The sequence below is a fragment of the Oncorhynchus mykiss genome, chromosome 22 (genome assembly GCF_057628025.1).
Source record: "Oncorhynchus mykiss isolate SJ-2025 chromosome 22, ASM5762802v1, whole genome shotgun sequence".
In the NCBI taxonomy this organism is placed as follows: domain Eukaryota; kingdom Metazoa; phylum Chordata; class Actinopteri; order Salmoniformes; family Salmonidae; genus Oncorhynchus; species Oncorhynchus mykiss.
The window spans coordinates 11,676,908-11,692,771 of NC_143043.1; the positions used below are offsets into that span (position 1 = coordinate 11,676,908).

The 15,864-nt window shown below is 43.8% G+C and overlaps 1 protein-coding gene across 28 annotated transcripts in view; it reads right to left on the reverse strand.

Annotated features, from left to right (window-relative positions):
* The window catches only part of LOC110501351 (peripheral plasma membrane protein CASK), a 202,496-nt gene that overhangs the window by 112,113 nt on the left and 74,519 nt on the right, over positions 1 to 15,864 (reverse strand). For all 28 annotated transcript variants that reach the window (XM_090215447.1, XM_090215444.1, XM_090215440.1 and 25 more), the window contains exon 2: positions 5,521 to 5,633. In XM_090215447.1, coding sequence (XP_090071573.1) covers positions 5,521 to 5,633 — 113 coding nt within the window. The remainder of the gene's footprint in view (positions 1 to 5,520; positions 5,634 to 15,864) is intronic.

The window sequence follows — 15,864 nt, forward strand, 5'->3', positions numbered from 1 at the left end:
GTCCAGTGTCTGTGTTCTTTTGCCCATCTTAATCTTTTCTATTTATTGGCCAGTCTGAGATATGGCTTTTTCTTTGCAACTCTGCCCAAAAGGCAACAACCCGGAGTCGCCTCTTCGACGTTGAGACTGGTGTTTTGCTGGTACTATTTAATGAAGCTGCCAGTTGAGGACTTGTGAGGCATCTGTTTATTTATATCCATTGTATAATCATTGTAATTAATCCAAATTATATCCAAACCTAAAAGAAAATGATTACAAACCTAAAAAGTGACTTTTGTTGCCAACTATGTAAAAATAGCCTATAAAGCGAACAATTAAAAACATTGCAGCCTGCAGGTAGAAATTATCCTGATAAAAATGTATTTCCTATAAATCACATTGGCTTTGCATGGCCTGTCTGCAACAAACTTGAAACATTGTGTAAACTATTTGCTAATTGGTCCGGCCCAAAGCTTGAACTAGCGAACTTGCAATATTTTATCAAATATTCTGCACCCTCAGAGACTTGGAAAAATTCTCAAATACATTGAGGAAAAAAACAGTCTTAGTTTGCTTGATGTTTGAGGTGAAGAAAACATTAGTTTGAGAAGCGCCACAGCTCATTAGTGGTGGGGCGTTAAGCCAATCAGAAATACTATCAGATTGTCACGATCGTCGTATGGAAGAGACCAAAGCCCAGCGTGGTTAGAATACATTCTTCTTTATTAATGAAGAACACAAAGAACACTTAAACAAAAAACAACAAAACGAAGAAGATGAACGTGACCGCTATATAAACAATGTGCTAACGTGCAACATAACATAGACAATAACCCACGAAACACTCAAAGAATATGGCTGCCTAAATATGGTTCCCAATCAGAGACAACGATAAACACCTGCCTCTGATTGAGAACCACTCCAGGCAACCATAGACTTTTCTAGACAACTATACTACACCACAATCCCATAGCCTACAAAAAAACCCTAGACAAAAACACACCACATAAATAACCCATGTCACACCCTGGCCTGACCAAAATAATAAAGAAAACACAAAATACTTAGACCAGGGCGTGACAAAAAGGCACATGACAGCCGCTTGGAGTTGTCCAAAAGGCACCTAAAGGACTCTTAGACCATGAGAAACAAGATTCTCTGGTCTGATGAAACCCAAGATTGAACTATTGTGCCTGAATGTGGAGGAACCAGGCACCGCTCATCACCTGGCCAATACCATGCCTATGGTGAAGCATGGTGGCAGCAGCATCATGCTGTGGGGATGTTTTTCAGCGTCAGGGACTGGGAGACTAGTCAAGATAGAGGGAAAGATGAATGGAGCAAAGTACAGAGAGATCCTTGATGAAAACCTGCTCCAGAGTGCTCAGGACCTCAGACTGGGGTGAAGGTTCATCTTCCAACAGGACAACGACCCTAAGCACACAGCCAAGACAACACAGGAGTGGCTTGGGACAAGTCTCTGAATGTCCTTGAGTGGCCCAGCCAGAGTCTGGACTTGAACCCGATCGAAGAGACCTGAAAATAGTCCAGCAACGCTCCCCATGCAACCTGACAGAGCTTGAGAGGATCTGCGGTTAAGAATGGGAGAAACTCACCAAATACAGGTGTGCCAAGCCTGTAGCGTCATACCCAAGAAGACTCGAGACTGTAATCGCTGCCAAAGGTGCAAAGTAGTGAGTAAAGGGTCTGAATACTTATATAAATGTAATATTTCTGTTTTTTATTGTTGATACATTTGCAAACATGTCGTAAAACCCTTTTTTTGCTTTGTCATTATAGGGTAAAGAGAGACCTAAGACAACAACATAGCATGGTAGCAACACAAGAAAACACAGCATGGTAACAACACAACATGACAACAACGTGGTAGCAACACCACATGGCAGCAGCACAACATGGTAGCAGCACAAAACATGATGCAAACATTTTTGGGAACAGACAACAGCACGAAGGCAAGAAGGTAGAGACAATAATACATCACACGAAGCAGCCACAACTGTCAGTAAGAGTGTCCATAATTGAGTCTTTGAATGAAAAGATGGGAGATAAAAGCTGCCCAGGTTGAGTGTTTTCTGCAGCTCGATCCAGTCGCTAACTGAAGCGAACTGAAAAGAGGAGCGACCCAGGGATGTGTGTGCTGTGGCGACCTTTAACAGAACGTGACTGGCAGAACAGATGTTGTATGTGGAGGACGAGGGCTGCAGTAGATATCTCAGATAGGGGGGAGTGAGGCCTAAGAGGGTTTTATGAATAAGCATCAACCAGTGGGACTTGCGACAGGTACACAGAGATGGCCAGTTTACAAAGGAGTATAGAGTGCAGTGATGTGTCCCATAAGAAGCATTGGTGGCAAATCTGATGACTGACTGGTAAAGAACATCTAGTGATGCAGCCAGTCAAGGTTCTCTCAATGGTGCTGAAACCTCCCTCGGGAGGTAGACTGGTCGGCATTTAACAATCAGGTATTCCATTTTCAACCTCTCCCTGACCCAGTCTGTAATACCTACAATACCTACCACTGGTGGTGGTCAGATTTGCCACCAATGCTTCTTATAGGACACATCACTGCAAGAATGCGAAGGTAACCTGTCTAAATGACTATCGCCCCGTAGCACTCACGTCTGTAGCCATGAAATGCTTTGAAAGGCCGGTCATGGCTCACATCAACACCATCATCCCAGACACCCTGGACCCACTCCAATTCGCATACCGCCCCAACAGATCCACAGATGACACAATCTCTGTTGCACTCCACACTGCCCTCTACCACCTGGACATGAGGAACACCTATGTGAGAATGTTGTTCATTATCTACAGCTCAGAGTTCCACACCATAGTGCCCTCTAAGTTCATCACTAAGCTAAGGACTTTGGGACTGAACACTGAAACTGGATCCTGGGGCCCGAGTTCCCTGCCATGCAGGACCTCTATCCTAGCGGTGTCAGAGGAAGGCCTTAAAAATGGTCAAAGATTCCAGCCACCCAAATCATAGACTGATCCCCTTCCTACCGCAAGGCAAGCGGTACCGATGCACCATGTCTGGAACCAACAGGACCCTGAACAGCTTCAACCCCAAGCGATAATACTGCTAAATAGTTGGAAAAACAGTCAACCAAATAGCTACTCGGACTATATGCATTGGCTTTTTTGCACCAACTTGTTTTACTCATCACGTACTCTGCTGTTCCTGTTAATTATCTATCCTGTTGCCTAGTCACTTTATTCCTAGTTATATGTACAGTACATATCTACTTGAATGACCTCGTACCCCTGCACATTGACTAGGTACTGCTACCCTGTGTATATAGCCGAGTTGTTTTACTCATCACATACTCGGCTGTTCCTGTTAATTATCTATCCTGTTGCCCAGTCACTCTATTCCTAGTTATATGTACAGTACATATCTACTTGAATTACCTCGTACCCCTGCACATTGACTAGGTACTGCTACCCTGTGTATATAGCCGAGTTGTTTTACTCATCACATACTCGGCTGTTCCTGTTAATTATCTATCCTGTTGCCCAGTCACTCTATTCCTAGTTATATGTACAGTACATATCTACTTGAATTACCTCGTACCCCTGCACATTGACTAGGTACTGCTACCCTGTGTATATAGCCGAGTTGTTTTACTCATCACGTACTCTGCTGTTCCTGTTAATTATCTATCCTGTTGCCCAGTCACTCTATTCCTAGTTATATGTACAGTACATATCTACCTGAATTACCTCGTACCCCTGCACATTGACTAGGTACTGCTACCCTGTGTATATAGCCGAGTTGTTTTACTCATCACATACTCTGCTGTTCCTGTTAATTATCTATCCTGTTGCCTAGTCACTCTATTCCTAGTTATATGTACAGTACATATCTACTTGAATTACCTCGTACCCCTGCACATTGACTAGGTACTGCTACCCTGTGTATATAGCCGAGTTGTTTTACTCATCACGTACTCTGCTGTTCCTGTTAATTATCTATCCTGTTGCCCAGTCACTCTATTCCTAGTTATATGTACAGTACATATCTACCTGAATTACCTCGTACCCCTGCACATTGACTAGGTACTGCTACCCTGTGTATATAGCCGAGTTGTTTTACTCATCACATACTCTGCTGTTACTGTTAATTATCTATCCTGTTGCCTAGTCACTCTATTCCTAGTTATATGTACAGTACATATCTACTTGAATTACCTCGTACCCCTGCACATTGACTAGGTACTGCTACCCTGTGTATATAGCCGAGTTGTCATTACTCATCACATACTCGGCTGTTACTGTTAATTATCTATCCTGTTGCCTAGTCACTCTATTCCTAGTTATATGTACAGTACATATCTACCTGAATTACCTCGTACCCCTGCACATTGACTAGGTACTGCTACCCTGTGTATATAGCCGAGTTGTTTTACTCATCACATACTCGGCTGTTACTGTTAATTATCTATCCTGTTGCCTAGTCACTCTATTCCTAGTTATATGTACAGTACATATCTACCTGAATTACCTCGTACCCCTGCACATTGACTAGGTACTGCTACCCTGTGTATATAGCCAAGTTGTTTTACTCATCACATACTCTGCTGTTACTGTTAATTATCTATCCTGTTGCCTAGTCACTCTATTCCTAGTTATATGTACAGTACATATCTACCTGAATTACCTCGTACCCCTGCACATTGACTAGGTACTGCTACCCTGTGTATATAGCCAAGTTGTTTTACTCATCACATACTCTGCTGTTCCTGTTAATTATCTATCCTGTTGCCTAGTCACTTTATTCCTAGTTATATGTACTGTACATATCTACCTGAATTACCTCGTACCCCTGCACATTGACTAGGTACTGCTACCCTGTGTATATAGCCGAGTTGTTTTACTCATCACATACTCTGCTGTTCCTGTTAATTATCTATCCTGTTGCCTAGTCACTCTATTCCTAGTTATATGTACAGTACATATCTACTTGAATTACCTCGTACCCCTGCACATTGACTAGGTACTGCTACCCTGTGTATACAGCCGAGTTGTCATTACTCATTATGTATTTATTATTACTTTCATTATTATGGATTATTACTTTTCTATTATTTCTCTATTTTCTCTCTCTGCATTGTTGGGAAGGGCCCGTAAGAAAGCATTTCTCTGTTAGTCTCCACCTGTTGTTTACGAAGCATATGACAAATAACATTAGATTTGATACGAGGCCTGTGCCCTGCGTCTGGTGCTTTGTGCAGACAATTTCATGACTCACTGGCCTCTTTGTGATTAGTTTGCTTTCTGAACAAAACAAAGTACCAAGATGTCTATGTCTAGTTTTTTTTTTTTACCTCAGAGGCAGGGCTAAAGGGTTATTTGGAGTACAGATTCAGAGTGAGGACACACACACACACACACAGGCCTCCCACATCACCTTACACCCAGCTGATAAGTGTGTATATTTGTCTTTATAACCATCAGCATCCACACACAACAGAGAGAGAGAGAGTGATATAGTGTGTGCGTGTGTTTTCTTACCCTCTGTGCTGAGTCCAGGGCTGGAGGTAAACTGGGCCACATCTACAATCTTCACAGCAAACTGCTGTCCTGTGTCTCTGTTGATACATCTCCTCACCACGCTGAACGGACCCCTGCACAGGAAAGAACACACACACCTTAACATCTCAATCATTTATACCTAGGACAGAACACCTTAACATCTCAATCATTTATACCTAGGACAGAACACCTTAACATCTCATACCTATATACCTAGGACAGAACACCTTAACATCTCAATCATTTATACCTAGGACAGAACACCTTAACATCTCAATCATTTATACCTAGGACAGAACACCTTAACATCTCATACCTTTATACCTAGGACAGAACACCTTAACATCTCATACATTTATATCTAAGATAGAACACCTTAACATCTCATACCTTTATACCTAGGACAGAACACCTTAACATCTCATACCTTTATACCTAGGACAGAACACCTTAACATCTCATACCTAGGACAGAACACATTAACATCTCATACCTTTATACCTAGGACAGGACACCTTAACATCTCATACCTTTATACCTAGGACAGAACACCTTAACATCTCAATCATTTATACCTAGGACAGAACACCTTAACATCTCATACCGTCATACATAGGACAGAACACCTTAACATCTCAATCATTTATACCTAGGACAGAACACCTTAACATCTCAATCATTTATACCTAGGACAGAACACCTTAACATCTCAATCATTTATACCTAGGACAGAACACCTTAACATCTCATACCTATATACCTAGGACAGAACACCTTAACATCTCATACATTTATATCTAAGATAGAACACCTTAACATCTCATACCTTTATACCTAGGACAGAACACCTTAACATCTCATACCTTTATACCTAGGACAGAACACCTTAACATCTCATACCTAGGACAGAACACCTTAACATCTCATATATTTATACCTAGGACAGAACACCTTAACATCTCATACCTAGGACAGAACACATTAACATCTCATACCTTTATACCTAGGACAGGACACCTTAACATCTCATACCTTTATACCTAGGACAGAACACCTTAACATCTCATACATAGGACAGAACACCTTAACATCTCCTACATTTATACCTAGGACAGAACACCTTAACATCTCCTACATTTATACCTAGGACAGAACACCTTAACATCTCATACCGTCATACCTAGGACAGAACACCTTAACATCTCAATCATTTATACCTAGGACAGAACACCTTAACATCTCAATCATTTATACCTAGGACAGAACACCTTAACATCTCAATCATTTATACCTAGGACAGAACACCTTAACATCTCATACCTTTATACCTAGGACAGAACACCTTAACATCTCATACATTTATATCTAAGATAGAACACCTTAACATCTCATACCTTTATACCTAGGACAGAACACCTTAACATCTCATACCTTTATACCTAGGACAGAACACCTTAACATCTCATACCTAGGACAGAACACTTTAACATCTCATATATTTATACCTAGGACAGAACACCTTAACATCTCATACCTAGGACAGAACACATTAACATCTCATACCTTTATACCTAGGACAGGACACCTTAACATCTCATACCTTTATACCTAGGACAGAACACCTTAACATCTCATACATAGGACAGAACACCTTAACATCTCCTATATTTATACCTAGGACAGAACACCTTAACATCTCATACCTTTATACCTAGGACAGAACACCTTAACATCTCATACATAGGACAGAACACCTTAACATCTCATACATTTATACCTAGGACAGAACACCTTAACATCTCATACATTTATACCTAGGACAGAACACCTTAACATCTCATACATAGGAGAGAATACCTTAACATCTCATACCTTTATACATAGGACAGAACACCTTACCATCTCATCATTAAATACAAAAGAAACACAAATAGTGGGTTGTATATATTGTAAGAACCTTTTAACTGTACCCCTTTTGATTTACAGTACCAGTCAAAAGTTGGGACACACCTACACATTCAAGGGTTTGACTTTATTTGTACTATTTTCTACATTGTAATAATAGTGAAGACATCAAAACTCTGAAACAACACATATGGAATCATGTAGTAACCAAAAAAGTGTTAAATAAATCAAAATATATTTTATATTTGAGATTCTTCAAAGTAGCCACCCTTTGCATTGAGGACAGCTTTGCACACTCTTGGCATTCTCTCAACCAGCTTCACATGGAATGCTTTTCCAACAATCTTGAAGGAGTTCCCACATTTGCTGAGCACTTGTTGGCTGCTTTTCCTTCACTCTGTGGTCCAACTCATCCCAAACCATCTCAATTGGGTTGAGGTCAGGTGATTGCGGAGGCCAGGTCATCTGATGCAGTACTCCAACACTCTCCTTCTTGGTCAAATAGCCCTTACACAGCCTTGAGGTGTGTTGGGTCATTGTCCTGTTGATAAACAAATGATAGTCCCACTAAGCTCTAACCAGATGGGATGGAGTATCGCTGCAGAATGCTGTGGTAGCCACGCTGGTTAAGTGTGCCTTGAATTATAAATAAATCACTGACAGTGTCTCCAGCAAAGCACCCCCACACCTCCTCCTCCATGCTTCACAGTTGGAACCTCACATGCGGAGATCATCTGTTCACCTCTCTGCGTCTCACAAAGACACGGCGGTTGGAACCAAAAATCTCAAATGTGGACTCATCAGACCAAAAGGACAGATTTCCACCGGTCTAATATCCATTGCTTGTGTTTCTTGGCCCAAGCAAGTCTCTTCTTCTTCTTGGTGTCTTTTAGCAGTGGTTTCTTTGCAGCAAATCGACCATGAAGGCCTGATTCATGCAGTTTCCTCTGAATAGTTGATGTTGAGATGTGTCTGTTACTTGAACTCTGTGAAGCATTTATTGCCAAAACAATTAGGAGATAGATGTGCTCAAAGCTGACCAATTTTGCAAACCCCATGAGACATCCATGTCTTCAACACTGGAAAAGAGAAATATTTGAGTTTGAAGGGGTGCGGTCAAAAAGTGATTGAAATCAAATAGAAAGACCCTAGTACAAGTATAGTCTTTAACAGACTAATGTATTCATTCAATTGTTCCTTAACGTCTCTGCAGTACCCAAAAGCAAGACATTGAGGCTGCATATGAATACACTATATAAAACACACACAACCCAAGCACTCTAGTTTAGATAAGAGAGTTGAGGTCAGTTCCATCAGCTTCAGTCAGTTCTGATGTTGAATCATTCTAAGATGAGGAAAATGTAAACCACACCAGTGACCTTAACACAGATGGAGTTGACCCTGAGTCAGTGAGAGGTGTTTAGTGAATACAAGGTTTCCACTGCCCTCGCAGACCTCTCACAGTAGCTTGGCAGTTGGCACAGAGCAGAAGGCACACACACACCCTCACACATACACACACACACAGAGAGACACACACACACACATTCCTTGGAAAGCAGAGCCTCTCCTGCCTCAGGTGTGTGTATGCTAGACAACGTCTGATTAAAGATGACCCAGTTCACACACACCCTCAGAGAATACAAAGAGACTGAATATGAGTGTGAGTGCGTATGGGTGGGTGGGTGGGTGGGTGCGTGGGTGCGTGGGTGGGTGGGTGGGTGGGTGCGTGGGTGGGTGGGTGGGTGGGTGCGTGGGTGCGTGGGTGGGTGGGTGGGTGGGTGGGTGCGTGGGTGCGTGGGTGCGTATGGGTGGGTGGGTGCGTGGGTGGGTGCGTGGGTGGGTGGGTGCGTGGGTGGGTGGGTGCGTGGGTGGGTGGGTGCGTGGGTGGGTGGGTGGGTGCGTGGGTGCGTGGGTGCGTATGGGTGGGTGGGTGCGTGGGTGCGTGGGTGGGTGGGTGGGTGCGTGGGTGGGTGGGTGCGTGGGTGCGTGGGTGCGTATGGGTGGGTGGGTGCGTATGGGTGCGTATGGGTGGGTGGGTGGGTGGGTGGGTGGGTGCATTTGTGCATGCGTGTGGGACAGTTTGAGCGCATTGCTGTCGCTCTCCTTTCATATTCCCTCCCTGCCCGACTCCCCCATCTCTCTCCCTCTCCCCACTTCTCTCCTCCTCCCCATCCCCATCTCTTCAATTCAATTAAAAGGGCTTTGTTGGCATGAGAAACATATGTTTACATTGCCAAAGCAAATGAAATCGACAAAACAAAAGGGAAATAAGATAAATGAACAAACAATCAGAAATGAACAGTAAACATTACACACACGCGTTTTTAAATAATATAGACGTTTCAAATGGTATATTATTGTCTATATACAATGTGCAATGTAACAATGTGCAATGTAACAATGTGCAAAACGAACAGGAAAATAAGGGGTCTTTCTCTATGCTGTTAGTGAGCTTTTAACCAGGGGACAGAGAAAACCTATTGACACATATTTCCGTTGAGCATTTGGGAATATTCTACTAAACACACACAATCAATGTCATCACCAAGCGGCAGTCAAAACTAGTTCGATGAACAGCTCTCCAGCCTGTGTGTGTGTGTGTGTCTGTGTTTTACCATCTCTGGGCAGTGTTTCTCTGTACATCACCCATCTGAAGCTAAGCAGCTTTAATCTGATCAACCATCTGCTATACACACACACACACACACACACACACACACACACACACACACACACACACACACACACACACACACACACACACACACACACACACACACACACACTCACACTCACACTTAGATAGCAATAACGCTGAGTAAAGTGTAATCATTTTGACCTGGCTGCCTGTCATTTTTTATGGAGGTCAAAATCCATTCCAATAACCAAGCTCACACACTCACACGTGCACATTCAGGCACACAGGAACACTGCATATGAGAAGTAGAGTTAGTGCATTTGTTCAAGTTCTATATTCTCTGCTGGAGTTCCCTTAGAAACAAGGCAGCACCTTCTCTCTGAAGGCGTGAAACCCAATAGCATACAGTTACAGTTAATGAATAAACAATGACTCCACAGCTTCCCCTCCAAGAGATAGGAGATATAGCCTACAGGAGAGAGGAAGGAATAGAGAGAGTAGGAGAATGTGGAAGAGAAAGAATCAGCGAGAGAGAGAGAGAGAGAGAGAGAGAGAGAGAGAGAGAGGAAGATGAGGATTAGTGTATAGGATTGCTACCTTTGGACGTTGGTCAGGGAGCAGAGACAGAAACGCCTACATCTTCAGAGGAAGAGGGATGGTGAAGTCTACATTTGTGTGTTTGTGTGTGTGTGTGACAGCAAGAGAGAGCTGGTGAGACCGAGGGTACTGCAGAAGTCTCTCTGAGCATAACAGGGACATTTATTGTGCAATAAATAAAGAATATAAATACACACACAGCATAACTCCTGGCAGAGCTCCTGGGTCAACAGCTTAGCGAAAGGAAACATTCCGAGGTTTCCACGGCTGAAGTCACATGAAAGACATTTGGATTTAACGGTTGTTTGATCGGTAATTAGCAACGGTGTTAGCCACTGAAAACACACACTGTAAATTCCTCCTCAGCCCAGCTCATGCATCTGTAACCAGGCAGATGTGCTCTGATGTTGTGGCCAGAGAGAGGAGCGAGCGAGAGCTATCCTTAAACTCTAACATCATCCTCAGCTCAAAACAGAACAAACACCAAATTGAGACTGCATGCATAATTCTTCAAAAATATCCTCCATGTACAAACGTAAATTCTACAACCACCTAAAAGGAAACGATTCCCAAACCATCAGTTTCAGATAAATGAACCTGGAGAAAGCAAGCTGGTCCTGGGGCTCTGTTCACAAACACAAACAGACCCCACAGAGCACCAGGACAGCAACACATTTAAACCCAATCGAATGATGAGAAAACAAAAAGATAATTACTTGACACATTGGAAAGAATAGACAAAAAAAAACAGAGCAAACTATAACGCTATTTGGCACTAAACAGAGAGTACACAGTGGCAGAATACCTGACCACTGTGACTGACCCAAAATGAAGGAAATGTTTGACTACGTACAGACTCAGTACAAAGCATAGCCTTGCTATTGAGAAAGGCCGCAGAAGGCAGAGCTTGTTCTCAAGTTGAAGACAGGCTATATCCACACTATCCACACAATGAGGTGGAAACTGAGCTGCACATCCTAACCTCCAAATGTATGACCATAGAGACACATATTTCCCTCAGGTTACACAGACCCACAAATCTAATTTTGATAAACTCCCATATCTATTGGGTGAAATACAGTGGGGCAAAAAAAGTATTTAGTCAGCCACCAATTGTGCAAGTTCTCCCACTTAAAAAGATGAGAGGCCAGTAATTTTAATCATAGGTACACTTAAACTATGACAGACAAAATGAGAAAAAAAATCCAGAAAATCACATTGTATGATTTTTTATGAATTTATTAGCAAATTATGATGGAAAATAAGTATTTGGTCAATGACAAAAGTTTCTCAATACTTTGTTATATACCCTTTGTTGGCAATGACAGAGATCAAACGTTTTCTGTAAGTCTTCACAAGGTTTTCACACACTGTTGCTGGTATTTTGGCCCATTCCTCCATGCAGATCTCCTCTAGAGCAGTGTTTTGGGGCTGTTGCTGGGCAACACAGACTTTCAACTCCCTCCAAAGATTTTCTATGGGGTTGAGATCTGGAGACTGGCTAGGCCACTCAAGGACCTTGAAATGCTTCTTACGAAGCCACTACTTCGTTGCCCGGGCGGTGTGTTTGGGATCGTTGTCATGCTGAAAGACCCAGCCACGTTTCATCTTCAATGCCCTTGCTGATGGAAGGAGGTTTTCACTCAAAATCTCACGATACATGGCCATTCATTCAAACAGCACTTTCGTGCGTTTTGCCAGGAGCTCTTCGTTGTGCGTCAAGCATTGCGCTGTTTATGACTTCAAACTTATCAACTCCCGAGATGAGGCTGGTGTGACCAAAGTGGAATGGTTGGCTAGTTAGCGCGCGCTAATAGCGTTTCAAACTTCACTCGCTCTGAGCCTTGGGGTGGTTATTTCACTTGCTCTGCAAGGGTAACGCTGCTTCGATGTGGTGGCTGTGGTCATTGTGTTGCTGGTTCGAGCCCAGTGAGGAGCGAGGAGAGGGACGGAAGCAATATTAAAGTGCCTATAAGAACATCCAAAAGTCAAAGGTTAATGAAATACAAATGGTATAGAGGGAAATAGTCCTATAATAACTACAACCTACAACTTCTTACCTTGAAAAATTGAAGACTCATGTTAAAAGGAACCACCAGCTTTCATATGTTCTCATGTTCTGAGCAAGGAACTGAAACGTTAGATTTCTTACATAGCACATATTGCACTTTTACGTTCTTCTCCAACACTGTTTTCGCATTATTTAAACCAAATTGAACATGTTTCATTATTTACTTGAGGCTAAATTGATTTTATTGATGTATTATATTAAGTTATAATAAGTGTTAATTCAGTATTGTTGTAATTGTCATTATTACAAATGCATTTGTTTATTTTTGTATTTTTTTTAAATCGGCCCGATTAATCGGTATCAGCTTTTTTGGTCCTCCAATAATCGGTATCGGCGTTGAAAAATCAGTCGGTCGACCTCTGCTCTATACTGACACTTAGCTTGTTTGATTGCCTTACGGAGGGAATAGCTACACTGTTAGTATCGGTCATGTTTCCGGTCACCTTGCCCTGGTTAAAAGCAGTGGTTCGCGCTGCTCACCAGCATGCGTGCTGCTGAGGAGAGCTGGCGGATTAGGGTTGGACCGGCAGTTGTTCCTCATGAGGCTGGAGAGGCTGAGTACAGGTCTCTCTGATTTTTACTCTGCAGTGCTGAGGACCTGGAAGATGCTAAGGCTCACACGAGAAGGGGGAGCCTGGGCTGTGGTTGTGGGAGGAGCCTATAATCTTCCACAATCCAGCCCTTCTTTTGAGATTGGTTCAATCAGCCCCCCTGCAGAAGCGACTGATGGCAGCTAAGGCCGGGTAACATGCGGCTGCTGGGGAAGGAAGGGTTGAAAACCCAGGAAGTCCTGGCACAACAAACAGGACTAACATCTCTTAGGCTGTTGGAGAGATTCCTGGGCGAGGTCGAGGAGGCAGTGTCTGAGCCGGTAAGGGGGGGGTGTTTGAGCGGCCAAAGGTGGAGGGGCCACCACTGTTTCCGCCACTGCAGGTGACGACAGAGACTGGGGACTGGCAAGGGGGTCTGGAAGACTTGTTGGACTTTTACACTCTGAGCCAGGGGGAGTTTGGGGGAGTGGGAGGTAAAGCCCTTTACAACCTTTCCATTAAGGTGAGGAACATTAGGAACCTAACAAGAGTGAAGGCACATCAGTGGTAGGTGATATGTGGGGAGGAGAGTATGGTCGGTTTTAGATGGAGGGGGCTCTACAAAGCCCCAGTACCAAAGAGGTCAGGGGACCTCCAGTGGAGGGTTCAACATGGAGCCCTGGCCACTAATAGCTGATTGGCACGGGTCAACCCGGGAGTCAGACAGGGGTGTCCTTTCTGTGTTATGAGAGAAGCTGTGCATCATGTGGCCCAATAAAGTGGCCCAATAAAGGCTCAATGGCTAGTGTACATAACTGCCCAGATAGAGGGCATCCTTGTCTAATACCCCGCCTCTCCCAGACTGGCCTACTAAGCCCCCTCCCACCTTGACCATACATGACGCTCCAGCATACAACATCTTCACACAAGCCTAAAACCTTTCCCCAAATCCAAACATCACATCAAACAGATACTCACGGTCCACTCTATCAAAAGCCTTCTCTTGGTCTAAAGAGACCAGTCCAAAGTTCACATTAGAAACTCTCAACAAGTCCAACATGTCCCTGATTGAGAAAAAGTTGTCCATGATTGAGCGTCCCGGTACACAATATGTCTGGTCCTTGTGTACTATGTCCAGATGGGCCTTCAGTTCAATGCCACAGGACTCCAGTTCTTAAGTTCACACAAGTCCCCTTTTTTGGGCAGGAGAGTCAGAGCCGCCCGACGGCAGCTCATCGGCAACTCTCCTACCCAGATGTTTTTATAAAACTCCACTGGGAGTCCATCGACCCCCGGTGCACGGCCGGGGGACATCTGGGTTACAGCCTCTGCTAGTTCATGGTGCAACAGGGGAATATCCATTTCATCCCTCTGTGTCAGAGATAGCTTAGGGAGTTCTGCAAACAAAACCTGAGCACACATAGGATCACACAGTTATTTTCTATACAACTCCACAGTCTGATCACGCATCTCCCCCACCTCAGAGGTCACCCGCCCATCCGACAGCCGCAGACAATGCATACCCTTAGCTTCACCGCTCTGTCTTTCCAAACCAAAGAAGAAGGATCTGGGAGCATCTATCTCCTTGAGCATGGAGAACCTAGCTCTTACAAGTGCTCAGCTAAATTAGCCTTGAGGCCTACATTGCCTTGCCCCACCATCTCTACCACCACTTCACTGATACTGCGCTCGAGTTCTCCCAATACCCTCCTAGCCTCAGAGGATGAGAGAGCTGTATACCACATTTGGAATTTTCCCACATCCCACCATTGACCCAGACTCATACTCTCTTAACTGCCCCCACCTTTCCCCAAAAAGTCTGGAAACCTGAGCAAAAAGTGGCATTTTGTAAGAGCTTTTACATTAAACTTCCAATAGAATGCCTGCCGAGGCCCTGGTGAAATAGAGAGCCGAGCCATGGTTATGTGGTGATCCGAAAAACCCACTGGGAGAACGGTAGCGCTCAACAGTCTATTGCTCTGATTCTTGGACATGTAAAACCGATCTAGTCTGGCTGCACTCACCTTAGCCCCAAAAACCTTCACCCATGTATACTGTTTTGTGATGTCCAGTTCTTCAAACATCCACTCGGTCAAACTGCTTAATTATGTCCCTTAACACCCCTCACTGAGCTTGAATCAGGCTCCTCCCCATTTCAATCTTCGTAAAATACATTGTACAGTTCTAGTCCCCGCCGACCACCGGCGTCTCCTCAGGTGCTACCTGTGAGAGTTCCTATCTGATACACCCAAACAGACGACCCCTCTCTCTCCTTGTGTTAGGCGCCTACACGTTTCTAAGGACAAAACCCCTGTTGTTAATTTCTGCTTTTACTACAAGCAGTCTACTCCTACACACCTCCTTTGAGGAGCACATTTTTACGGCCAGCCCCGGTGCAAAAAGGACTGCCACCCCTGCACTAACATTTGTTCCATGGCTCAGCACACTTTCTCCTTTCCACCGGAGCCCCCAAACGACTTCATTCACCACATCACTATGCGTCTTTTGCAGAAACAACACCTGTACTTTTTTTGTTTTACATATTCACCGAACAGACTCCTCTTTCCCACATCTCTGGT